General features: G+C 40.0%; 2 protein-coding genes and 1 pseudogene across 4 annotated transcripts in view; 2 read left to right on the plus strand and 1 right to left on the minus strand.

Annotated features, from left to right (window-relative positions):
* LOC105423542 (uncharacterized) overlaps positions 1 to 26,592 on the minus strand; it is a 41,430-nt gene extending 14,838 nt beyond the window's left edge. The window contains exons 1-10 of one of the 3 annotated variants that reach the window (XR_016139660.1): positions 26,423 to 26,592; positions 26,138 to 26,283; positions 25,769 to 25,827; positions 25,274 to 25,439; positions 25,086 to 25,179; positions 24,580 to 24,785; positions 24,348 to 24,434; positions 23,879 to 24,028; positions 8,280 to 8,391; positions 7,922 to 8,046 (exon numbers count right to left, since the gene is read on the minus strand). Coding sequence is in view for 1 of the 3 variants with exons in the window: in XM_089078605.1 (XP_088934731.1) it covers positions 23,907 to 24,028; positions 24,348 to 24,434; positions 24,580 to 24,751 (381 nt within the window). In the remaining 2 variants the exon portion in view is untranslated. Of the gene's footprint in view, positions 1 to 7,921; positions 8,047 to 8,279; positions 8,392 to 9,302; positions 15,758 to 16,592; positions 23,769 to 23,878; positions 24,029 to 24,347; positions 24,435 to 24,579; positions 24,786 to 25,085; positions 25,180 to 25,273; positions 25,440 to 25,768; positions 25,828 to 26,137; positions 26,284 to 26,422 lie in introns of those variants that run through there. The other 2 variants (XM_089078605.1, XR_016139659.1) reach the window with 2 other exon arrangements.
* Positions 13,384 to 13,837, plus strand: LOC148936288 (uncharacterized). The gene is made up of 2 exons (XM_089078573.1): positions 13,384 to 13,523; positions 13,597 to 13,837. Exons 1-2 carry the CDS (start codon positions 13,384 to 13,386, stop codon positions 13,835 to 13,837), a joined length of 381 nt encoding a protein of 126 aa, XP_088934699.1.
* Positions 26,424 to 27,701, plus strand: LOC148936289 (uncharacterized; annotated as a pseudogene).
* The last annotated feature ends 229 nt before the right edge of the window (positions 27,702 to 27,930 follow it).

Below are 27,930 nucleotides of genomic sequence, written 5' to 3' on the forward strand. Positions count from 1 at the left end.
TCTTCACAGCTTCTGATTGGTCGAAATCTGTTGCTTGTTGTTATTCCTTGTTCCTGTTGCCTGTGTTTTTTATTGTGCAAGAGTCTTTAGATGCTGTAGCTGCTTCACTTCTGTAGCCACAGCAGTCACAGCAGGACGATAAAATCAATTACGTCATTACATTTTACATTAAACAGAGCAAATCACTGTAATTGGCAGAAACAGACAATAAGAAACAGAAATCCAACGAAAATTTTGTTCCTATTTTCTGTTCCTATTGTTTGTTTCCTATTGTGCAGTGATACACGGTTTCCCATAGGTTGAAATTTGTTGCCTGTGTTATTCCCTGTGTTTTTCTTTGTGCATCCAGCTTACTACAAATATTTTTTTATTCGTAGTGTTCAATATTTTTTCGATCCATAAACATTCCAAATATATATAAAATTTATTAAAAAAATTTAAGTTAATTTTTTTTCGAAAATACAAAATGAGAAATCAAGTACTTAAACTGTACTGTTCGATAATCCTAATCAAATATAATTTATATATTTCATATAAAATATTGACACAATTTTCTTACTTACTGACTGTCGATTAATTGGACATTTTTAATCATTTTAATCATTTTCATATCATTTGAATTACTTTATTAACATAAATTTATTGTCACAATAATTGTATCATCTTTTATTTTGTAAATATTTGGGTTTTGTACTATTTCGATTTTTTGTTTAAATAACTGCTTAATGCTTTTTTTATATTAATTAGACCATTTTTGTAATTAATTGATTATAAGGCTCCTGAGTAATCACCGCGACCATATTGGAATCGGAGCGATCATAAGCGACATCATAAGCGAGAAATAACACAATAAAGTTTATTGCGATAGTTTTGCAAATAAAGAGATATTTAATTAAAATAACATACCTGATGGCTTTAAGACACTTGTGAAAATGGACGGCTGCTATCCTTTCCCTTCCTGATAGTGAATAAATAGCTATAAAAGGCACGTGAAATGAAGCCTGTTCAGACAGAAAACACATGATTTGACAACTGTTAAAAGAAGTGGAAAAAAATGCTGTAAGAGAATCGACAACGATTCAAATTGAGCGCGATTTATATCGATCATGTGTGCGAGCGCCACAGGCGCGTTAATTAATAGTTAAATAGAGCAAAGTAGCGCTAATAAGCCGGAAATGATTAGCCTAAATTGGAGCAGTCTAGAATGGAGGGTGTTTCGATTTCCGCACATTTTCGAAGAAGATCCACTCTCCATCGTGACGGCGGATGGGGCAGTTAACCTGCAGGTGCAGAGAGTCTCAATAAATCGAAAGTTAAGTTGCGAGAATCTTAAATACAAGTAATCGGTCGTTAAGTAAGTGTAATAAAACCCCAGTTAATAAAGTAACGTTTGAATGTATATTGTTTTTTACATCAAGTATAGATGATTTAATTCTACCCGTCCCTCGTATCGTTGGAAAATTCTGAACCGGCGCCATCGTTACGTAACAAACGAAGGGTTTCGAAAATCGAATAAGAACAACTTCAATATTTCCGTTACTCATAATAAACTTTTTAAAGTACATTCCGTGCGCGCGTGATTTGAAAATAAAAAGAGTTCTTACAATGCTTTACCTGTAATGTCCGAAAATAATTTTAGTTGCCGCCCATTTTCACGAATCTGATAAGTACGAAACAAATCACATTTGCACGATTAAGAACATAATAACGAAAATAGCCGCAATAACAAATTTCGTTGTCACTTATATAAAGATGAATAAGGACAAAGATAAGATGAACAAGGATGAATGAGTTTTTATATTTCACCGCGACGGTACGTCGCTACCGTCAACGCGGAGTACTCAGGAACCTTAATTTTTGTGGATGTGTGTCATCTACTTTTTTTTATAGTACTTTTATGGACTGACTTTCCATCATTTATCATTACAATCTTAGTGAATAACGTATTCTTTAAATAAATTTAATAAGTTGTCACTACTGGAATTTATGTCGTTTTTATATTGCGTTTATTGATATAGCTTAAAAATGAAGCAAAATATCTGAATGTTATTGTAATTTTCTGTAAGTTTTTGGACAAATTTCAATATAGTGATGTAAAAGTTAAACTTATGCATTAATTACAGCGCCCGATTTCTTATTTACTTTTTTTATTTTATTTTTTTACATTTTTGCGAGTTTTCTGTTTATTATTTTCATATAAAACAATTTTTTCCTAAAATCAAGAAATAACAAATTATTTCAGATATGACGATTATTATATAGAAATATATTACATAGAGATGTACAATGAGGAGCATAAATAAAGTCCTTTTTCGGTGTAGTTAGGAATAAAGTCCCTATAGTAAGAGTCTGGATAGTTTCTAATTTGACAAAACATGACCCAAACAACATATATAGTGTGATTAGTGATATACATATTATACATATAATATATATACTATTAAAGTAAATATATCATAAAGTAAAATAGATTACAATAAAAATAAAAAATATATAAAATATAAATATTGTTACGTCCGCGTATTGAAGAATTCAAATCCAAGACAACGATCATTTACCGACGGATACGCACATATCTCCCAAGAAAATATATATAATATATACTATTTATTAGTCAATGTTACTCTGAGACACGAGGCACGCTCGTTTTGTATTAATATTGTATAAATATTCGCAGTTTATCTAATTAAGATTTCTTATTAAGTTCATCTTACATTAAATCCATCTGAATTTATTAGATCAGGTTATGGACCCAAGTGATGTTTAAAGTAAAAGGAAATTGTGCGGAACATTGTGAACAAGCAAGCACGTAATGTTTTTGAAGTTAAGCATGGGAGATTCACCACGAGCGTCGATTGAGAAATTAAACAACAACAATTATTCGATATAGAAATTCAAAGTCGAACTTTTGCTAATTAAAAAAGAACTATGGGAAGTAAGTTCAACAAAACCAACTGACGCGATAAAAGCAGAAGTCTGACAGAAAAAGAACAAAGACAAGGCATGTGCGATTATTGGCCTTAGTCTTAGATTAGTCTTAGATTAGTCGACAAAAAGGATTCAACAGGAAAGGAAAGGACATGCTTCTTTTGTAAAAGGCTTGGTCATTTTAAGCAGGATTGCATAAAGTATAAAAATCGGTGGCTAAAGCTACACTTTCACCAAACATGTACGAGCATATCGAGCGCAACGGCGGTAAAAGTCAGTCAACACTCAGACAATTGCCAATACACATAGCATAGAAGGTTCGGATACCGGAACCTAGAAGACGTGAAATCACTACAAGAAAACCAGCTAGTTACAGATATCGAGATACAAGATTGCGGCATTAGGGAGGTGTGTGGATACTGCGCTAAAGGGAAAATGGCAAGATTACCATTTCCGAAAGCGTCATAGATGGTCAGCATCACAGAAGGTTAACATCCACGTTGGATTTGGTGTACACAGATGTCTGTGGCCCAATGCAAACAACTACACCGATCGAAAAAAGATACTTAATAACAATAATCGACGATCAAAGCAGATATACGGAAGTATATTTTCTAAAGCAGAAGTCGGAGATAACGGCATCAAGGAACATGTCAAGACAACAAATTTGTCATGCAACAAATACAAAACAAGTTTGGAAAGAAATCCAAAATCATAAGATCAGACAGTGGAAAGGAATATGTGAATATGGAACTGAAGAAGTTGTTAGTTGAGGAGAAGATATGGGCGCAATATACATTACCCTTCTCATCATAACAAAATGACGTTGCAGAGCGAAAAAATCGCACACTCATGGAAGCAGCAAGGTGTATGTTGCTAGATGGCGAAATGGACAAAAAGTACTGGGCTGAGGCAATTAATACAGCAAATTATCTGCAGAATCGTTTGCCAACAAGCATCATGGAAAAGATACTCTATGAGCTTTGGTTTGGTAAGAAGGAAGATGTTTAGCATTTAAGAATATTCGGATGTTAAGGCTATACATTCATAAAGAAAAGCGAAAGAAACTCGATGATGGGGCGGAAGTGATGACATTCGTTGGCTATTCAGCAAAATCAAAAGAATACAGAATGCTGGACTTTAAGACAAATAAGATAACAATCAGCAGAGATGTTAAATTTGTCGAGCATAAACTGAAGGATTAAAAAAAAGGAAGACATACAGAAAGAAAGTAAAGTATTGAGAAAAATCGAAACAAGATCAAAAGTCAAACAGGATCCTGAGACAAAAAGAATAATTAACACGAAGAAGATAGAAGTAATTTTAGAATTCCTCTTCATTTGAATTGACTCTGAAGAAGATTGGAACGATTCAGATCAAGAACAAGGAAAAGCAGAAATTCGAGAAGAGGAAGAGGTTGAAGATAACTCTGAGCAAAATCGATGCACATACTAGAAATAACATTGGACTCAGATCATTTGACTGGAAAAAATATTGCCGGAAGGCGACCAAACTTATGTGATCCAGATAACAAGAAAGATCTAGAAGATTTAAATGCAAGAAGGTCAGACTGACTAAACAAAGGACAACCACCATTGCGATTCGAGCATTAAGCGAGAATCATTAAAGAAGAAGATGAGCAAAGAACGTCCATGAAGCACTCAAAGGGCTTGAAAAAGAAAAATGGGCCAGGTCATGAAGGATGAATTCGAGTCGTTAAGAAAGAACTTGGACATTGAAAGTCCTGCCCAAAAATAGGAAAGCAGTAGGGTGTACAAAAAAAAGAAAGATTATACAACAGGAGAAACAAAATACAAGGCCAAACTAGTGGCGTAAGGATTTAGCGAAAAATACGGCACAGATTACGACGACGATGTCTTTGCACCAGTAGTGAGAGTCGAAACAATTCGTTTGCTACTCATTGTCACAGCAAAAAGGAAGTTACATGTTCACCAATTCGACGCAAAGACAGCGTTTCTCAATGGAAAACCGCTGAACCGAAGAAACAATATTGTTCTTCGTTTATACATAAAATAACCGGATGGTTTCATCGACAAGGACAGGAAAGATTTCATATGCAAGCTCAACAAAAACCTACACGGGCTTAAACAGGCGGCAAAAGTATGGAAGCTACACAGAAGTATCACCAAGCAAGGATTCGTGCAGAGCATGAATGATCCGTGTCTCTATTCAAAGAAGACAACAACTCATTACATAATCGTATATGTAGACGACATCCTGATTGCTTGCACAGAGGAGAGAGACATCGAAAGGATTGGCGATGAATTGGGAAAGGAGTTTGAACTCTCGAAACTCGGAAAATTGACGAACTACCTGGGAATTATCGTTCAACGTGATCAAGAAGGGACCTTCTACATCAACCAGAAGCAGTACATTCAGAAAATCGTCGAGAGATTTGGACTTACAGGATGGAAAAATATCAAAGATACTTGACACTGGGTATCTGAAGCTCGATCCTGACAAGAAAAAAATGGACAAACAACGGATTTCAGCAGCTCATCGGAGCTTCGTTATATGTGGCAATACATACACGGCCGGATATCGCAGCAAGTATATCTTGAGCCAAAAAATCAAGAATTCAAGGGAGACTGCAACGAAGCAAAAAGAATCATTCGATACCTAAATGGTACCAAAGACCTAAGATTGAAGCTAAGAGAAAAGAAACAAGGACTCGAGATCTACACAGACTTAGACTGGATCGAAGATAGATCCGATGGAAAGTCCCACAGCGAATATTTGTTCCAATATGGTGAAAGCTCAATAGCTTGGCATGCAGAAAACAGACCTGTGTGGCATGATCTAGAGGCAGAATACATCGCCATGGCAGAAGCCAGTCGAAAGCTGATATGGCTCATGACTACTCCAGGACTTCGAGAAGCAAGATAAGCCAATCACCATGTACGAGGACAATCAAAGTGCAATCAAAATGGCGAGGAATAGAGAATTCCGAAATAAAACAAAACATTGAATACAGTATTAAAGATTAGGAATTAATTTTTATGATAATATTCATTATAATATTATTATGCCCGCGCGAGTCTTCCGTGGCCGAGTGAAGTCAAACCGCCGTATGGAGAAAAAGCAAAGCGCTCTCTGGGGCAACGAAGTGTTTGTTTATGTGAATGTTCTGCGCGATGACTTGTGGCGTACGGACGTTTGTCCACCGAATTTCTGTAGTTGTTCTTTGAATAAAGTCTTTGTGTTTTGTAAAGAAGTATTGTTCATTGCCGAGCGCAGCTTCTTTTGGATTACGCGTGTGCGTAAATATGAAATATCATTTCATAAATGATCTGGTCAAGAAAAAAATCATAGAATTAAAATACTGTCCAACAGAAGACGGCAGACATGATGACGAAGTCACTAGGAGCCAGTAAATTGAAACAACACAGAGAAAAGTGCCAATTGATGAAGTAGACAAGCAGATGCATTATAAAGTAAATGATCGTTGAGGAGGAGTATTGGAGAATTCAAATTTAAGGCAACGAGCATTTATCGACGGATGCGTACAGAGACGCACATATCCTCCAAGAAAATATATATGTATTATCTATTAGACGATATTATTCTGAGACACGAAGCACACTCGTTTTGTGTTAATAAATATTCGCAGTTTATCTAATTAAGATTTCTCATCAAGTTCCTACACCAGATCCACCTGAATTTATTAGATCACCGCGGCAGTCACTATTCTTGCACTCTTTCGCGTCACCACGCACACGCGTAATCCAAAAGAAGCTGCGCTCGGCAATGAACAACACTTCTTTACAAAACACAAAGACTTTATTCAAACTAGAACAACTACAGAAATTCGGTGGACAAACGTCCGTACGCCACAAGTCATCGCGCAGAACATTCACATAAACAAACACTTCGTTGCCTCAGAGAGCGCTTTACTTTTTCTCCATACGGCGGTTTGACTTCACTCGGTCGCGGAAGACTCACGCGGGCATAATATTATAATGAATATTATCATAAAAATTAATTCCTAATCTTTAATACTGTATTCAATGTTCATTACACATTATATGAATTTTGTAGAAAATGCCTAGTTGCTGCATGCCTAATTGTTTTAACTCTACGATTAAAAAATAAGGTTTTTAGTAGTAAAACTATGATTAGTATTATGACGGATAGTAACACGGTCGTCGTGTAGCTCGAGACTATTTGTTGGTTGGCTTAATTTGAATTGTATTTAAACGATGCTATGTTGTCGCGGAACGATAGAGAAGTCGTAAGGAAAGTGAGAGAGTTAGCAGCAGTTAGATTTTCTCTCGTCGAGAGAAAATCAAATCGCGAGGTCCTTCGGTCGCACTTACAAGAACACGAGTGGGATCGTGCAGTTTTTTGAAGGAACAATTTATGCCCTCTAAATACAATAGGAAAAATAAGAAATCTTTAATACATTCATGACATAGTTTTCGTTTTATGGTGATTTCAGTATGACAATGATCGCACTTTGCTAAGAGTTAATTGTGGCTGATTTAAATGAAATGATGTAATACGAGGCGAAAATAGCGATTCGAATTCACCGCCTGCGTTTTACAACAACTTGAAACACAACAAGTCACTTGTGTATTCTCGTTTCCCTATAACCGAATTCAGTAATGCACTTAGAAAGGCTGACTCGATTCATATGCACGGCAGCAGGAGAAGTGACAGATTTATAAACATCATCTATATGTCCTCTACACACTCCGATTATCGCGTTTTGACATACCTGAAATTTGGCAAGACCATAGACATAATATACCTAGACCGAATGTTGAGGAGTGGGGTTCAAGGTGCACGTAGAAAAAGAAAACTCTGTTTTGTGCCTTCGCGTTCTCTCTCATTCGCGTATACATATAAAACATACATCTGATAAATGGGGATCTTAAGTAGAGGCGTATATTTTGTTAGTAACTAAGTTACTAACTGAAGCGACAGAATGGAAAGATAAGTTACATATTATGCAATAATAAATAATACTTACCATTTTGTGATAAAGACGCCAGTGAAGTTAGTTTTCGGCTGCGACCAGTGATCACATTCCGATTATCCGCTAGCGCAGTATACTCGTGGAATCTCGCCGGAATGGATACAGATCTAGATACAGAGCTGGAAAAAAAAAGCGAAAGATATAGCCGTCGTGGCAAATGATAAAATTAGACAATATAATATGGACTATCGGGACAAACAATTGAGAAAACCGATATTTTATTCTGGCCAATATGTTCTTGTGTGTGAGACACGAACTGAACCAGGTGTCAGCTTGAAATTCAAAGTCAAATATAAAGGGTCGTATATAACTAGAGCATTAAATAATAATTGATACGTGATACAAGACATACCTGGGTTTAATCTGGCTCAACGGCCGTTTAATTTCGTCATCTCGTCCGATCGTTTGAAACGCTGAATAAAATTTCCCCGTTCGGACGAGCGAGAGAAGACAGATCTGCCTGCCTAGGAATAAGTTAGTATTAGTTTAATTATGATTTATTAAGATTTATGTGTCGCTATAGTTATAAGTTAGTTATAAGCGTGTGTGTGACATTTGTAATAAGCGTAATGTCACTGTGATAATAGCTGTCAAGTGTTCGCGAGTCTACAATATTGAATATTATTAGTAAAATTACGTGTCTAACGAAAAAAAGTACGCAATTACGTACCTGTAAGATAAAATATAATATTTGTGATGGTTTATAACGTTTGCCTAGCATCTCCTATGTAGTGAGTTACACACAGTTAACCACAAAATGTGATAAACAAATCTTCGTGGACGAAGATATTGAGACCGAGGCTATCAGGATGGCCGAACTATAAAAAGTTCCTAAGGCGGATGATGCCGAAATGTACTGTTTGGCCGTTGGCAAGTGTGGCTCTCGACCGATCGCAGCGCTCGATTCGATTCCTCGATGTTGATGAGTCATCTAGAGAGGCTGATGTAACTTTTGTTTGAACTGGAGTAAGCGAGCGTGCTCTGTTTTTCGAAACAGCTGGCGATCCGGCACTCTCTCTTCGGTTGACGTTTGGAACGGACGTCTCATCCGCGAGAGTCAAGCCATAATCGAAATTAGTTGTTAAAAGTCGATGTCGAATAATTATAAAATCCCGCGCTCTTCGAAACAATTGCACAAGTGTGTTTAGACATTGAAAATATATACTCTTGGTGTTTGCTATAAATTGTGTAACAATTTTTAAAGACAGAAAATCACCCGCCTTTCCTACCCTTTTATCTTCCACATAGTGAACAAACTTGTTTTGTGTGCGCGTCGCGAAGTAATTCACGAGTATAATTCAAAAAGTTAACGAACTCGAACTCCTGACAACTGACTTTATTTAAATTTAAATACAATTTAAAACAATTAGCTTACAGCTATTAAAATTCAGAAGTAGGATACAGCTCACATGTCCACAAAAGTAAGTCGCGCGAAAGTCGGAGTGGTATGCCACGGAGCAGTGTAGTGATAGTGGCAGCAGATGATATCGAAGACGCGGGCGATGGATTGAGCAATGCTCGAGAGAGCGACGCTGGATCAACTCTAGAAAGAGGCGCGTCGTTTTCGCCTTCCTGTGTCAGAAAACAGGGTGGTCCTCACAGAATCGATTCTGGCGCATGTGACCAAGTATGGTCCGGCAGAAATGACCAGAGAAGAAGCCGGAGGTTCGTCGGAGTCGACGCTAGTAGGTATGCTAGGCCGGTTCTAACCCAGGTCCTCCGAGGGGAGTGCGGGTGTGCGGGGGGGAACGGAGGCACGGGGAAGAGGGGAGGGGAAAGTCAGAAGTGGCGATCCTTTGAACTGAGCCATGGGGAAGGAGGGGGTAGATAAGATAGTAGGATTCGGGGATATAAACAAGTGAATAAAAAAGTAGATAAACAAATAGATAAACAAGAAGATAAATACATAGAACAAATAGAAAATTGCGACTCGAAGGACATGACGTCACGGGGGGGGAGGGGGATAGTGAAGAAAGACGAAACGAGGTGAGATAAACAAATAGGATAAAATAGCAAGGCGATATAAACAAAACGGGCGGCGAAGGTGATATAAAAAAATTGCGCGTGGACATGACGTCAGAGGGGGGAGGCCGCCGCCACCGCCGCCGCCACCGCCGCGCCCACCGCCGCCACCGCCTATCGAATAAAAAATAAATATCTCTCTCGTATACCTATTATCTCTTCCGTTGCGGTTCTCTCTCTCTTATGGCGAATGTTATTTTTCTAATTATTTTATGGTGGGGAAGAAAGAAATGAAAGAAATACATGTCTTTTGCATATTATATATGTTTATAGTTTTAAACAAATTGATACATTTAAGTGTAAAATTTTTTTTTATTTTAATTTTATTCACATTTTTCTTATACACTAAAAACTAAAGTTAACAGCTCGTAATCGACGAGTTGACGTCTATCGAAGATATCGCAATCACGTATCGCGTTCAGCACTTCCTCAGGATTACAACAGATATTGGAGAATCGCGTATACTTGGTATCGTATCGACGAATCTGACGAGTCGATCGAACGTCATATCGATACATTCGTCCAGATCAAATATACGGCGCAGGGTCGATTCGATCATCGTTACGCGTACGTTCAAAGATTCAAGATGTACGAGTGTAACGTCGTTCATCAGACAAATTTCTGATTAACAGACCGACGCTTATAAAATTGTCTTTGTAATCGTTTAGCAACAATTTATAGATATTCCATCGCTGCTCGTAGAGTCCCTTCCACGTTTCGAGAGACAGTATCAATTCCTGTCCCCGATGATCTCCCAGAGCAATCTTTCCACGTAGCTCGTGGATCAACGTTGATTCCAATTTCCAGAAATTTGTAATCCGTGGCCGTCAGAATGTAATGTCTGCTCAGTAAGCGCACCGCGCGACGCTATAGAGACAACCATATATGATTATCCTCGCTTCTTGGAATTATCTCTGCTACTTTTTGTCGCGAGAGGGGTAGTAATATATTGTATGTGTGTCCTCTATAATGATAATACGTGCACGCCTCCAGAATTATTTCCGCTCTGTCAGAAGGAGCAGAGAAGCAGAGAGTCGAATTGTAGCGTCCCTTAACTCTTGGACGAGGAATCGGGAAATGGGGAGTTGGAGTATAGTGTCTCTTTATAAAATATACCGCCACGTTCACTGGTAGATGAGAGATTGAGTCCCATAACGGAGAACTTGTTAATTCTTTCAATGACCTTTCCATATTGTTTTTTTATCACATCACACTTTTCCAGCACTTGCATATGACTCGTTCACAATGTTATCTTTTTTTGAATTTGTGCAAATTGGGCACATGTTGCATGGCATTATCACACAGACGGATTGTTGGCAATTGGAGCAAAATCGACTGTTTAGCGCATTGAGAGTATCTATCTCGTGCTTCCTAACGGCATACAATACTCCAATGTCAATGTCCGCCAGACGAACCATGCATTCGGCACATAGAGTTAGTGCACCATCCGTTGAATAATAAAATTGTATTGAACAATACTTTTTATTATTATTCAACGCAAGGAGTTCCGAACGGGTAACAATTTTTTCTGCATAATCCGTAAGATCATCACTTTGATCACTTACGTAATTGCTATCGTCAGACAATGCGTACTCTTCGTCTTCAATATCAATGTCAATATTGTCAATATTGTCAATCTCCGTTTCTTCTTCATTTCCAAACACTTCGTCCACTATATTCACAAAGTCTTCCTCATCCATATTAAACATATTTTCTATATTTAACACATTATCCATTTTCACCGTCAACTCTTTTTTTCACACACATTAGACTTCCATCTACTGTGATCCTGCACACTCCATAGCCTATTATATATTATCGACAATTTCTTTGTCCCTTTGTCGGAGCATCATCATAGATCTCCCCCATTTGTTTATAGCAGCCTGAGTATCGGCGCTCCTCCACGCCGCGACACGTATATCGATTTCTACGAAGAGCTATCTTTTCGCGGGCTCTTCCTAGAAAAAAATTTGAACGTCATCGCGCTCCTTTGCGAACATGTTTGATTGCAACAATGAAATTCCTAGAAAAAAGGAGGGAGAGGAAGGGGGGAGATTAACGGTTTGCCATGTCAAAAATTTATGCGATCAGTCCTCCATCGAACGATCTGCACAAAAAAGGTATTCCGCTCCTCCATCATTCAAACAACACGCAATGTATTCCGCCAAAGGAAGCAGCGCACCGTACAATGGCGAAAAACAAAAGACGGAATGTAACGCGTAAGTTTCAACTGCATTTTTTTAATTTTTTTCTCTTTTTTTCCAATATTGTGCAATATTATATATTTAATTTCCACAGTATTTCGGTGGAGCGTCTTGTTCTATTCCCATCAATCTCCGGACATGTCGGAAATACAACGCTTTATATACTGGCTTCGAGTTAAAGCAGCTATAGAGAAAAGAAAAAAAAGAAAGTAAAAAAATATAAAATTGTTTTGATGAGACAGTATAACAATTTAAAAGAATCAAGATTTTGCAATATGGAACACCTAGAGCGAGTGGAACGCGAGCTGCTGGAGCAGTGCAGCCAAGTCGCTACCTTGGTGGAGTGTTTCGCGTGGTTGCAACGCTGTGACGAGTGCGTCGAACAACTCGAGGAACTTAACCGTGTTAAACGTCCTCGACTCACCGTTGCAAATAGACAATCTGTGGTGGCGAGGATCGCGCGACTCGCGGGTGCAAAAGTACAACTAGAAAGATGTTTCGTGCACGTTGGTGGTGAGTACGCGAGTAGACACTGGATCTCTCATTTGGCGAGAAATCGATACGACATTTGAAAGCCGTATATTGACTGGTGCGGTGATCAATGTGGACTATATCGAGTCGCGAAAATTTTTAGAAGACGCTAGTGGTGTAGTGCTCGAGCGAATGCGAGACATTGTACAGACACGATAGTGTGAAAGTGAACACATTTAACGGCGAGTTTGTGACGGGCGATAAACGCGCAAACAAAAGTATAAACAATAAAAATAGTGAACTCTTTCAAATTTGGATGAGTGATACGAGCAGTACGTTATCGAACCCACGTTGGCGTCGCTTGAAGAATTCCAAGAACGCGATAGTGGATGGGCGTTGTCGCGAATTCTAAATTTAACTATAAACGTGAACAAATATAATCAAATGCATGCGGGATGTTACATCGAATTACCGCGGAAATTATGTTAAAGCGAGCGGTGATCAACGTACGATCCAAGGACAACGCGTGTTTCGCGTGGTCGGTGGTCGCGGCTCTGCATCCGGTCGAAAGGCATACGAATCGGGAATTGTCGTATCCGCATTATACGACAGTGTTAAATATTAAATCTCCAAGACATTACGTTTCCGATGACGTTAGATTAAATAAAGAAGTTTGAACGAATCAATGACATCTCAATCAATGTTTACGGTTTCGAGGGAGGAAAGGAGATTCTCCCGATACGGTTAACAGATAAGAAGATGGAGAAACACGCAAATCTATTGTACGTGCAGGATCCGTGCGATGACAACGCGAGACATTTCGCGTACATCAAAGATCTGTCCTGTCTTGTGAGCTCGCAACTGAGTAAAAAAGAACACAAGAAATACTTTTGCGACCGGTATGTATTTGAACAAATTTTATTATTTCTCTTATAAAATTATTTATTACAAACTCATATTTTCCGTTTGCAGATGTCTACATTACTTCAGTTCGTCTGAAAAATTGCAGTCACATACAACGGACTGCGAAAAAATAAACAATTGCGCCATCCGACTGCCGAGCGAGGACGACAAGTGGCTCGAATTCAAGAACCACACAAATAAGGAACGACTTCCATTCATTGTTTACGCGGACTTGGAGTGTGTACTACGGCGAAGAACCGGCAGAGAAGGAAGATGCATCGTACACTTAGCAGCAGCACGAGGTATTTAGCATCGGATACTACGTGCGATACTCGTACGACGATACGTTATCGGTATACGATTTCGTCGCGGCGAAAATTGCGTTGCGTGGTTCGTTCGGCAATTCGAAGATTTGGCGCATCAAGTAAAAATTCTGTTATCCGCGAATGTCCCCATGGAAACATTGTCGAGAGAGTAGTGGGAGGCATATCGTAGCGCGATGTGTTGTCATATTTGTGAAAAATCATTTGCGTCGGACGACACGCGGGTACGCGATCATTGCCATCTTACCGGTCGTTACCGTGGTCCCGCGCACTCAAATTGTAATCTAAATTATAAAAGTTCATATTGCATTCCCATAGTATTTCACAATTTATCCGGTTATGACGCGCACTTTATCATCACAGAAATAGCTACGGTATTCGAAGGCAGGATCGACGTGCTGCCGATAACAAAAGAAAAATATATTTCGTTTACAAAACATATTCAAGATATCACCGAGAGATCAGATTCACGAAATTGCGTACGCCTGCGGTTCATAGATTCATACAAATTTTTAAATACTAGCCTCGATAAATTGGCATCTTTTCTAACGAAAGAAAAATTGAAAATTTTACGTTCCGAATTTTCCACAGTATTAAACGAAGATTTTGACTTGTTGGCGCGTAAAGGTGTCTTTCCCCACGAATACGTGGATCGCGCGGACAAGCTGCAGGACACGCGTTTACCATCGCGCGAATCATTCTATAGCTCATTGACCGGTGATACGGTGTCGAAGAATAATTACGCGCACGCCGCGAACTGGCAGTGGTTCTCCATCCGAACGCTCGGCGAATACAGCGATCTATATCTCAAGACCGATGTCTTGTTATTGGCCGACGTTTTTGAAAATTTCCACGAAAGTTGCGTCGCGAGTTATGAACTCGATCCCGCTCATTACTACACATTGCCAGGTTTCACGTGGCACGCCATGCTGAAACATACGCGTGTAAAATTTGAGTTGCTCACCGACATCGATATGGTTATGTTTATCGAACGCGGTATACGCGGCGGTCTCAGTCAATGTTCCGGCAGATACGTAGGCCAATAACAAGTACATGCGTTCGTACGACGTCGTCGTATTTGTTGTACTACGACGTGAACAATCTGTACGGATGGGCGATGTATCAAACCGCCCTATGCCGAATTTTGATGGATGAAGACGTTGAGAACTTTGACGCGAGCGCGATCGCTCCGGATTCGCCTACGGGTTTTATTCTCGAGGTCGATCTCGAGTATCCGCATCATTTGCACGATCGATACACTGACCTACCTTTCTGTCCGATACGCGATAAACTACCCGGCACGCGGCAGGATAAACTTCTCGCGACGTTATACGATAAGAAGCGGTACGTCATCCATTATCGCAACCTGCAGCAATGTACGCGCTATGGTCTTCGTATCGCAAACATACATTGCGTACTACAATTTGTTCAATCCGCCTAGCTCCGCGATTACATCGAAATCAATACACACTTTAGAACGTGCGCAAAAAACAATTTCGAAAAAAATTTGTACAAATTAATGAACAACGCGATATTCGGTAAAACAATGTGCGCAATCACGTCGACGTTAAACTTTTGACCAAATGGGATGGACGGTATAGCGCGAAAGCAATGATCGTGAAACCAAATTTCCACAGCCGCAGCGTCTTTGCGGAAAACTTAATCGCCATCGAACTGCGTAAACTCGAGATGAAATTCAACAAGCCGATTTACGTGGGTATGTGTATACTCGACATATCGAAAATCTGCTTGTACGAATTTCACCACGAATACATGTCACCGCTGTATCGCGAGAAATGTAAGATCATGTACACGGACAGTCTTGTATATCACATCGAATGTGACGATGTGTACGAGACGATGAAACGCGATATCGCTAAATTCGATACGAGCGATTATCCACCGGACAATGCGTACGGGATGCCTCTCGTGAATAAAAAAGTACCCGGTCTAATGAAGGATGAGAATAACGGTGCGATAATGACAGAATTCGTCGGACTCAGAGCAAAGATGTACGCGGTGAGGGTGGTTTTACTAAGATGTAATGGAAGAAAAAAACTCTTTATGTATACATTGTATTATACATTGTATATTTATTTTTTAATACATTGTAAAAATAAAAAATGAATTAAATCACACTGCTTTTGTTTATTCATGAGTTATGCGATCTATCGAATCCCAGCCACTTGACGTAAATCTTGTCCCCCTTCCTGCGTAGTACTTTCTCCACGAGATACACGTCCGGATGAGTCGCGCGATGCAATTCGTGCTCATAGAACGCGTCCGCGACGACTTTTCCGCGATAGTCCTCGAGCAGATAAGTTACGGAATTAGTACGCTGCACTTTAACGATCTTAAATACCTCGGTGATCCAATTTGGCGTGTAACCTTTTTCGAAAACTGTCTTGTACTTGCTCACGCGTACCGATTCGCCTACTTTTGAATTTTGCTGGACCTGCGATCTTTATCGTGCTGTATACCGTATCCAAGAGTCTTTTGGCGATCGCGGGAATTACGTCAACGGGTCGCATGCCGATAGTGCGATGCTTGCGCGCGTTGTAATCTGACACGAGACGCGGTAGCGCGTCGACCTACTTGTAAGTGCCGTTGAGCGTAAACATCTTCCACATGTCGTTCTTAAGCATGCGATTGAATCGCTCGACGATCGATGCCTTCAACACGTGGAATAATGATTAACGTTGTTTTTTCAAGAACTTTTGCACATCGACATTGTAAAATTCCTTTCCCATATCCGTTTGCAAGTTTCTCGGGCATCTTCCGCTCTCTCGAATTATCTTAGCGATAGTGTTAGCTGTCTCGCTTCCGACCTTGCTCTTGAGCGGTACGGCCCAGGCGTACTTGCTCAACGCATCGATGACGGTGAGTATGTAGTGATGACCTCTGTTGAAACTCGAGTACGAACGCATCTCGACGATGTCAGCCTGCCACAGATCATTGTATCCCCGAATTATAACACGTCTTCGCGGAAAATTTCTCCTCGCCGGAGCGTGCAATTCCTCAACGAGTCGTCGCCTCTCGGAACTAACATTTTTTTTCACGTCCATCGGATCGCATGTTTCGACGATGTTTAATAGTAAATAAGATATACAATTTAAAATTGTTTTTTTCCTCACTGACGTTAATCGACTGGCTCGTTTTGTCGATACGCGATTAATTTATAATAATGCCGGCTTCGCAAAGCTCCTCGATGATCGACAGCATCTCGTTGTCGTGAGCGTTGTTACCAACTCGGTGCGAAGCGTCGAGCAATCAGAGTCGATCCACCAGCTCATTGGGATCGTTCCAATGCACGTAATCGATCTTGTTGTCGTTTAATTTCATGGCGGTTGGTATATTGCTCATGCCTGCACCCTTTTTACCGCTACTTCCATATATAGATACGAGCGGAGCGATGATGTTAATATACTTGAATCTCCTATTGCCCTTGATGGGATTATGGGCGCTGTGACCACGTCTATGAGCATTTGTTGTTAACAATATACTTTTATACGTTTGTTTGTCATTCTCGGTAAAAACTGCGTCATCGGGAAGTCTCTTGAAGATCAATTCGTACAATCCTGGTGTACCATTGTATCTCACATTGTCTATGATTATGGAGTCAACGTCATTTTTATCAACGTCAAATTTCTTGTCACCAAGCATCCCACCACTGTTTTTATCGAAATAAACACCGTATACGCAATCAAATGTATCGTTTTTTTCCATTATCATCGAGGAGAGGGCTTACGTACTTTTGTCCGAATGGTCCCAGCTGATTATGCAACGCCTCTCGATCTTGTTGCGTTTGCAGAGTCCGTTTGATGATTGTTTCGAATGACGGTTCACTGATGTCTTTTGTTTCGAAAACATCTTCCTTTTGCAGGAACAGTGGTAGTTCTTTCAGTGGGTCTTTCGATGGTTGTATCGGTATAGACTCGAACACGAGTGAATCTGACGCGGCTTTCAATTCTTTCGTTGTACGTCATTTTTTTAGACTGCGGCGTTAATTTCAACCATCCAACATCCGTCCAATATGAATTCTTGTCAGTAGTAGTAATATCGTTATCGTTGTCGTCATCGCTGTCTTCACGTTTTCGTTTTTTCTTAATACCGAGATCCTTTGATTCTTTTTCAATCGATTGAGATTTCTCGGTTTTTTCAACAATCTGTTTTAGAGGTTCGACGATGGGCTTGAAGCGTTTCTCCAACGCTGTATCTTCAGCTATTTTATCAATATTTAAAGCGCGATATTTTTTGCGAATCGAATCGCTCGTTTTCGCAATCTATTTCGCTATTTTCTCGCGATTTTTGATGTTATCCATGTTGCCTGCTTGACGTATCGACATCGATTAACCACGTTACAGTACCACGAACGTATTACATTCCTTTCTGTATCGTCCATTGATAAGCGGACTGTCCTTATCTATCACTAGAAATCCGTACTCGCGCTGCCAACAATCGCGGCATAACGCACAGAATTCATCGTATAACATGTCGGTATTCACGTGATCATTGTAAACATGTTTCAAGTTGGTACCATCCTGTTTGAACAGAATCAGCAGGTTCGCATTGTCGCGTATCAGATGTTTAGGTATCTTCGCGTACGTCTGACAGAGATAGAAGCAATCGACGTTCGAGTGGCGGCCCATCGAAAAGTATTCTCTCATAGCATCTTGCTTATCGCATGCAACGTCGTTGAAGACGAAGATCGAGTTGGGACGTGCCTCGCGGTGGAATGATGTCACTGTTATTGGAGAACGTAAAATAGTCGATTTCTTCTATCGATATCAACAAAGTTTCGAGATATCGATATTTTGTTGCAACGATTTCGAATATACGTACACATTCTCGAAACGTACACCGTGCGGACTCTCGAGCAAGCTTATGAGAACGTTGGTTTTACCAAAATTCGACGGCCCGCAAATGATGGCGCGTATAGTACTCGGTAACATTTCACCATGTTTGCGCTCCATCGCGATGTCTCCCATCATTCGCGCTCTCGTCACAGTTCGCGACGCGTATCATCAGCGGCTGCCGTACAAATTTCATGTTCGCACTACTTATCTAGGCTTCGATCGAACGCCTATTTATAGGCGCGCGAAATCGCGAATCGCTCAGTAGCAAAAATGTATCTCGCGCTGTCGCATCCCTCCGATATTCGGGATTTGAGCGCTGAGCAGTTGCAATATATACCGAAGGTCATACTGTTACGCGTGTGCGGTAATTATATCGATCACGTGTGGGACAAGCTTCCGGAACATATAAAGGCGGATTTGGAGGTTTAAACCTATCGTCGCTGCGTCGAGCATTATAATCAATCGTGGGATCGAGATCATATAGACGGTCCTGCACCGAAGATAAAGGATTGTAGCGCATGTCAGCAGCAACGTTGAACAAAAGCTGTGGTGGAGGTCTGCTCAATCGAGCGATAAACGCGCTTCCTTTCGAACTACATATCCCCGGCTATCAGTTTTGCGATCTGGGTACTCGGGTGAAAAAGCGATTAGCCAGAGGTGAAACGAGCATAAATCCACTGAATAAATCCACGCGGCGTGCCGTGAACACGACATTGCGTATTCTCAGAGCAACGATCTCACCGACAGACACGCGGCGGACAAGGTACTCGCCGATAAAGCCTTAGGACGCGTCATCGCGAGAGATTCGGCTCTGAGCGAGAAAGCTGCAGCTGCAGCCGTTTGGACAGCGATGAAAGCCAAAACCAAGATCGGCATGGATGTGAAGGCGAAGAAAAAAGCCGGCAAAAAAAAAGAAACGAATACTTCCAACGGCGAAACGAGGTGGTGTGTTACCGATTTTGCTAATTTTGAGCGCGCTCGAATCTTTGATCGGCGAAGCGACCAGCGTGGCGAAAGCGGTAAACGACAGGAAAGTCGCGCAACGTCAACTCGAGGAACTGCAACGTCGCGCGATGGAAACGCGCGGATAGGGACTGTATCTCCCTCCGTACAAATACGGACGGGGACTATATCTCGCTCCGTACAAACGCGAACAAGGCGTAACAGCGAAAAAAAGAAAAAAAGAAAAAAAAACGCCAAAGAGACGATAAAAATACCTACGAGTGTAATCACCAACGTACAATTGGACCAGCTGGCGAAGCGTATGCGCGTATCATACTTTAGAGGCGTTTTTATGCGTGACGCATTACCGATTAGCGGCGCGCGTCGAAAAGAGAGCGGTATCGTAAATCTGGACGACACGACGGGTCCCGGCACTCATTGGGTAGCGTACGCAAAGAGAAACAATCACGTTGTGTACTTTGACAGTTTTGGTAATCTTCGACCGCCCAAGGAACTGATACGATATTTCGGAAACGATGCTATGATAGAGTACAATCGAACGTCCTATCAGACGTACGATCAGAGCGTCTGCGGACAGCTGTGCTTGTGGTTTCGTCTCCAAAACAGTTGATGTGCGTGAATTTAAAAAGTCCGACAAAATGTCGCGGCGTCTCAGTATTCGTCGAACGCTTTTTCCATCATGTCGCTGACGCTTACGCTGAACGGGAAGAGCAGCGTTCTCGCGACAAATTACTTTCCAGCCATAGATTTGAGCGATGATGACTACGAGCCTGGTCTAACAATTTTAGAGACTTATCACATGATACCGAATGTAAACGCTTCGAACAATATATTTTATTTTGGCAAAGACGACGTAGAAATTACGATTCCCGAGGGGTCGTATGAACTGCATGCCATAAATGAATTTTTGAAACGTGAGATTTTACGGAAACGTCCGCGACGCGACGCGCCCGAGGGTAACGCTGGTGATACCGCGCGCGACGATGACGAGATTGGAGAATACCCGATAGTGCTCCGCGCAAATTACAACACGATGAGGTGTGAGATTAAATGCGTCTACAGAATAAACTTTAACAAGCCCCATAATATTGGATCACTGCTGGGTTTCTCGAGGCGTATACTGTAACCGCGAAGGTGGCACGAATCAGACGTGTCGATCAACATAATGAACGTAAACATTATCCGTGTAGAGTGAAACGTGACCGCGGGCGCATACAGCAACGACAAAAGTGTGCACACGATACACGAATTTTCGCCGAGCGTGCCAGAATATAAGATATCGGAAAGGCCGATGCAGATCATTTACCTGCCAGTCATCGTACGGAGCATTACGGAGCTAACGATACGCATTGTTGACCAGAACGAACGATTGCCGATTTCAGAGGAGAAGAGATCACCGTCAGATTGCACGTATGACGGCGACAGCGATAACGCGAGTGTGACATTTGAGATGCTCGTGTTGAACGAAGCGAAGCATACACAGAGAGATAACGCATCTTTTACAAAGAAAACATCGATCGACAATATTCGCTTATCCGGCTGCGTCACGAAAAGGAAGAAACTTAACGCGTCGAACGTTAAATTTTTACAAGCTTTAGGATTCGCGATGCGCAACTTGTGAAATGACTGATATCCTAAACATCGAAGACGAGCCAATCTTTGACGATCGCATCGTCAAGATTGAGACTCATGCGTATAACCCGTTCGCCAATATGACGTTCGGGTACAGCGATGAGATAAGAATACCCATACAGCAACAGGATCTGTACACATTGCCGTACGAAAGCTTTCTATATATCGAGGGAAAACTAACGAAGAACAGAGTTGTCGAAGGATCTGATGTGGTGTTGGGAAATAATTTTGTCGCGTTCCTGTTCGATGAGATTCGATACGAGCTTGATGGTGTGGAGATTGATCGTAACAGAAACATGGGCATAACCAGCACGCTCAAACATTACGTAACGACATCATCCGACAGAAGCGTGATTCTGAGGAATGCCGGCTGGGATGCGCGTACTAACGCGGATGGATATTTTAACTTTTGCGTACCTCTCTACGCACTGTTGGGATTCTGCGAGGATTACAGACGCGTGGTAATCAACGCTCGTCACGAATTGATCTTGATACGATCGCGTAACGACAACAATTGCCTGATGGGAAATTCGACGTTGGATCCCGTGGTCGACTTATTCAAGATACAATAGCGAATGCCGCACGTGTTATTGAGCGAGATAAAAAAACATCGATGCTGCGCACTTTGGAGAGCGGACGATACTTGAGCATGGCTTTTCGCTCGTGGGATCTGTACGAATTTCCGCTGTTACAGCGTACAACCAAGCATTCGTGGGCCATCAAGACCGCTACTCAGCTCGAGAAATCGTGATACGTCATCTTCGCTCTGCAAGCAGGTCGCAAAAATGTCATGGCTGAGGACACGAGCCGATTCGACGACTGCAACTTGACCAACGTGAAACTCTATCTGAACTCGGAATGTTATCCGTACGACGATATGAATCTTGATTTTGACAAAAACAGATGGTCCGTATTGTATGAAATGTACGCGTGTTTCTGTAAGGGTTACTACGGATACAAATATCTCGAGCCGAGTCTCGTCTTTTCTACATAATGGTCCATTCGTAATCATCGATTGTTCTCGACAAAACGAATCGGTCAAGAGCGCAACTGTGGACGTGAGATTGGAATTTGAGACTAAAGAGAACGTACCGATGAATACTACCGCGTACTGTCTCATTATACATGATCGCGTGGTTCACTACAATCCGTTGACCAATGTTGTACGCAAGATCACCTAAGAGCATCGCTGGCACATGAGAGAGAGAGAGAGAGAGAGAGAGAGAGAGAGAGAGAGAGAGAGAGAGAGAGAGAGAGAGACAATGAAATCTACGATACATCGAAATCGACCGCAGTCTCCAAAAATTGCTCGTCATGGTCGTGCCATCGTTCGTATACCTGCAAGGTTTTCTCGTTGGAGGACAGTTTGTTGTAAAGGAGTTTGCTGTTCTCAAAGAACGGACCGTTCTCTCTTACTACATTTTCACAAGCCCTATACCATGGCATTTCTTCGCAAGTGCCGACAAGTCTTGCGCACGCTGGGTGATACATCATCATAAACTGCGATGGGACGACGGAACGATTTCATACAGCAAAGCTAAGAGTTTGATTACAAAGGCTGTGCACGGGACGAAAGATGATGACAACGACGATGCTGTTATATATCAAGGGACATGAAAAACGACAATGGTTGTGGAATTTGCTTCTGGACGATGAGCGCGTATACATCGAAACTCTGGATGCTGATTACGAAGACATAGATTCTCTAAACAATCTGGACGCTGATAATACTATGCGATGCGGATATCTCTATACTGATTGCGCATTACAAAATGTATTCAAATTATTTAATTGGTGATCAGATAACCATGAATAAAATAACTAAATATGATATACGAATTATTTTTATTCTTTTTCCCCGCCATCCAAAACACAAATTGCTAAAACATATTTTTATACTCTTCTGTAAAAAAATGTTCTTTTTACAACACATATATAAACACATGTAATTCAAAAAAGTCAAAAATCATTACGGAAAAGAGTCTGGAAGAAGGGAGAGAGACGCATAAATGGTAAGTATAGAGAAAGAACATGGTATCGGGTAGCGCGGCGGTGGCGATGGGCGCGGCGGCGGCGGCGGCGGCCCCCTCCCGTGACGTCATGTCCTTCGAGTCGCAATTTTCTATTTGTTTATCTATTTGTTTTTATGTATTTTTGTATTTATCTTTGTATTTATCTTTTTGTATTTATCTTCTTGTTTATCTATTTGTTTATTTACTTTTTTATTCACTTGTTTGTATCCCCTTCACCGAATCCTACTATCTTATCTACCCCCTCCTTTCCCACGGCTCAGTTCAAAGGATCGCCGCCTCTGACTTCCCTTCCCCTCTTCCCCGCGACCTCCGTTCACCCCCGCCCCCCCCTCGGAGGACCTGGGATAGAACCGGCCTAGTATACTTACTGACGCTTACGGAGCAACGTAATGACAGCGGTGCTCCATACGCTGACTCAAGTAGCCAAATCGATTCTGTAGTAGCAAAAAGAGTTGCAACGGAGTCAGCAACAATTTTTTACGCAAGTACTCCAACAAATTAACAGAACAAATAGTAATACGTTAAAAATAACGCCCATACCTACCGATCACGGCGATCAGGAAGAGCCGAGGTCAGAACCAAACGGCTCGCAAGCAGCTTCCTCGCTCAGGAATTCGAACAAATACTAGTGAGGGAGGGCTTGGTATCCGGGAATGCTCTCTTAGATAGCCTCTCAAATCCTCGAGTTGAGGCACTGAAAATGAAAATGTAAACGCTTGGATTCAGAGAGTCGATAAAGTATTACAGATGCACGGAGCATCAGACTATGCAACCTTGCTAGCGGCCTCAAGCAAATTTGTTAAGTTCGCGAGGCAATGGTACGACATTCAGAGCGGAGCAACGATAGAATCTTGGTTTGGATTGAAACCGAAATTCTTCAAGGTATTTGGAAAAAAGATTCCATTCTATAAAATCATGCAAAAGGCCGAAGCACGAAAATGGTTGCCCCACAAGGAAATGTTTCAATATGTAATTGCAAAATTAGCGTTACTGAGACAACTCGATTTACCAACCAGGGATGTGATCCATCTCTTGATAAGCGGCGTGATCAATGGAGAGCCACTGCACTATCCGTGGCCGACACCACTCTGAACACTTTTCTGGAAAAAATGAGGAACATCATGGAAGGGATGTCGGACTTAGATAAAAGAACATTCGCGTCCGCGAGTGGTGCTAAACCGAAAGATAACGCATGTCGAAACTGCGAAAAGTTTGGTCACTACAAAATCTGCGAGGTGAACTCACCTGTTTCTTTTGTAAAAAGAAAGGCTATCACCAGTAGAAGTGTCCAGCCGCGCGGCAGAGGAGTGGAGCAAGTGGCGCCAGTCAGCAGCAGTTGGTCCAGACAGCAGCAGCAATATTTGACGGCACAAAGGAAGATGCTGTGGCCTTGATTGCAGAGGATGACGATGGTCATTTGAAACTCTCCAGTCCGTATATCCAAGTAAACTCTGTTTATAATAACAAATGTAATCTAATAGCGTTAATGGACACCGGAAGTCCTGTATCATTTGTTAACATTAGCGTGTATGAATATATAATTAAACTTTGCATTAAGAGTCTCTTGCCAACAGATAGATCTTTAGTTAATTTAAATAGAGTGCCTTTTATATTAAATATAAAAGGAATCCAGTTGATTTTATCATTAGCATCATGAAAAATCGTAAATTCTCAGTTAATATGTCATCATCGATGAAAAATCATTTTTGGATGACGTAATTCTCGGGAGAGATAGTTAAAGAGAAGCTTACTTTGGTATATAAATTGAATGGAACGGCGGTTGACGAAACTGACGTACATCTTTTTGCCAATCTCCCTCTCTATGTCGAAGACACGTCTGATAATCTGGAACAAATTTTAGAAGACGTGATTGATTTTGATTGTTGGGTTAAGAAACGACTGATGGAAACCATATTGGCCATTGACTCTAATATTATACTTGTTAATGATGGGTATTCGGTTCGCGTTCACCTCAAAAGAATTCAGTTTATGCTTTTGCATCGCGCACGTTTTCCTTATGCAGAGCGGCTGCAAATGCGCGAGATCGTGGATGATTTATTAGAAAGGAAAATCCAGCCGAGCATCTCGCCTTACTGCGCTCATTCCTATTAGAAAGAAAAATGGTAGCATTAGATTGTGTGTCGATTTAAGACCGCTGAACAGCAGAGTGATAAAACAAAAGTATCCGTTCCCAATAATTGAGGATTGTTTGTCGAGATTGTCGATAAATCGGGCTTTACGCTCTTAGATCTAAAGGATTTCATCATATTAAAGTTTATGATGAAAATAACCAAATATTTTGGTTTCGCGATCCCTGAAGGGTAATATCGGTATTCACTTTTCGAATATTCAGAAGCCCCTGTGGAATCCCAAAAACGTTACAAGTCCTTGATTATCAGGAAAGAAAAGATTATAGTATATATAGCTGACATACTCATCCCGTCTGAATCGGTCGAGCAAAATTTAGCCGTCCTCGCAGAAACGCTTACTTATCTGAAAAAATATAAATTTCAAGTAAATTATTCGAAGTGCCAATTTCTACATAAAGACATAGAATTCTTAGGATATCTGAAAAAGGGATAACCCTTAATCCGCGACATACAGAAGCCGTAAGAAATTTTAAGCAACCGTCCAATCCAATGTGCATGAGGTTCAGAGATTTTTAGGTCTAATTAGCTATTTTAGGAAATTTATTAAAGATTTTTTAATTAAAGACCTATTCAAAATTTGTTGAACAAAGAGGTAGAATTTAATTTTGATGATCAATGTGTCGAGTCATTTGAACGTTTGAAAAAAAACTTACCTCGTTTCCCATATTAGCTTTGTATAATCCTGCGGCAGAAACAGAACTTCACACGGATGCCAGCCATTGGGGACTTGGCGCAATTTTATTGCAAAAGCAACGTAACGGAAATTGGGCAGCCACCGCGTCAATCTATTTCAGTTAATCTACAAATCAAGCAGAAAAACATTATCATAGCTACGAGCTAGAAATGTTCGCAATAGTTTGTGCAATAGAGAGAATTCATTTATATTTGTATGGGATAGATTTCAAAGTTGTTACGGACTGCAACGCGCTAGTATATACCATGAACAAAGTTAATTTGAATCCGAGGATAGCGAAATGGACTCTTTACAAATTTAACCAATTTAAAGTAGTGCATCGACCAGGAAATAAGATACAGCACGTAGATGCTCTTAACCGTTCCGAGGAGTATGAACGTCCCATGGAAAGAGAATTCGAGTTTCGTTAATTAGCTGATCCTAGAATAATAGAAATTGCAAACGATTTAGAAAAACAACTCAGTGATAAATACGCATTAACTGAAGGCTTGGTATATAGAAAAGAAAACGATAACTTACGATTCGTTGTGCCAGAGTCCATGGTTTCTAACATCATACGAGTTCATCATGACGAGATGGCTCATGTGGATGTTGAGAAGACTCTACAATAAAACAATGTTATTGATTTCCCGGTATGCGCAAAAGAATAAGAAACAGATAACATATACAAACTTTTTATCTTTATTTTTTAAGATCCATATTTGCATGTATATAACTTTATATCTAATTGCACCCATGTAACACAGCTTTGCATACACTATGACAAGATATATATAATAATATATATATAATAAAATATATATTTATATTTACATATATAAAGATTATATATATATAATCTTTATATATGTAAATATAAATATATATTTTATTAATACAGGTGAATTGGATATTATTATGGAATAGAATAGAATCAGTTACTTAAAGACAGTTATGTATGGCCTAGTGATGATTTCAATTCATTCAGAGAAAAATCAAGAGAAAAGCAACCTTCTGATGAAAGCAAATGGTCAGATGAAAGCACGACATTTCTATTAGATAAATATTCCAATAATTTAGAATTAGTAGAGCCAATAAAAAAATTTAAAAATAAAAAGGCAACAAATAGCGGAAGATTTAGAAGCAAATCTTGGCATAATAAAACATATGTTCAATGTGAAAATCGTTATAAAACAATGCTCAAAAGAAAATGCTAATAATGCTTACAAATAACTCAATTTCTGGTGCAAAAAGAATTAAAATAAGTTTTGAAAATGAAATAAAAAAAATTACTGTTATAGATGATAGTGTTGAACCAGAAATTTTACAGAGTGCTAATAAAGTTGTGATTAATGCTAAAGAGAATGCTTCTTCACAAATATGTAATACTAAGAAATAAGAAATATACAAACAGAAATTTAACTTTAGCTAAAACTTTACTACAGATTCATAAAGAAAAGGAAGCTAAAAGACAAGAAAGGCATGAAGAAAAAATGGCATTATTAAAAAACTTATTTGCAAAAGATAATATTAATAACAATTAATAATATTATTTTATAATTGTACAATTACCTCTAAAAATTATGATATTTAATATGTACGTATTGCAATATATGGTGTATTTTATAAATAAAATGTTAATAAGAGTTCAAAGATGTTTATTTTGTAACATTTAAGAAAAGTAAAAATGTTCATGAAATCTTCATAAAAAAATATGAATTTTTTTAAATTTAAATAAGTATTTAACTATAAATTATTAAAGTAAATTATTAA

The sequence above is a fragment of the Pogonomyrmex barbatus genome, unplaced genomic scaffold, assembly GCF_055798465.1.
Source record: "Pogonomyrmex barbatus isolate J1 unplaced genomic scaffold, ASM5579846v1 scaffold24, whole genome shotgun sequence".
Taxonomy (NCBI): domain Eukaryota; kingdom Metazoa; phylum Arthropoda; class Insecta; order Hymenoptera; family Formicidae; genus Pogonomyrmex; species Pogonomyrmex barbatus.

Coding starts and splice junctions, on each gene's coding strand:
- LOC148936288 (XM_089078573.1), top strand. CDS start 13,384: ATGGAGAAACACGCAAATCTATTGTACGTGCAGGATCCGTGCGATGAC. Junction 13,524..13,596: donor AAGAAATACTTTTGCGACCG/GTATGTATTTGA, acceptor TTCCGTTTGCAG/ATGTCTACATTACTTCAGTT.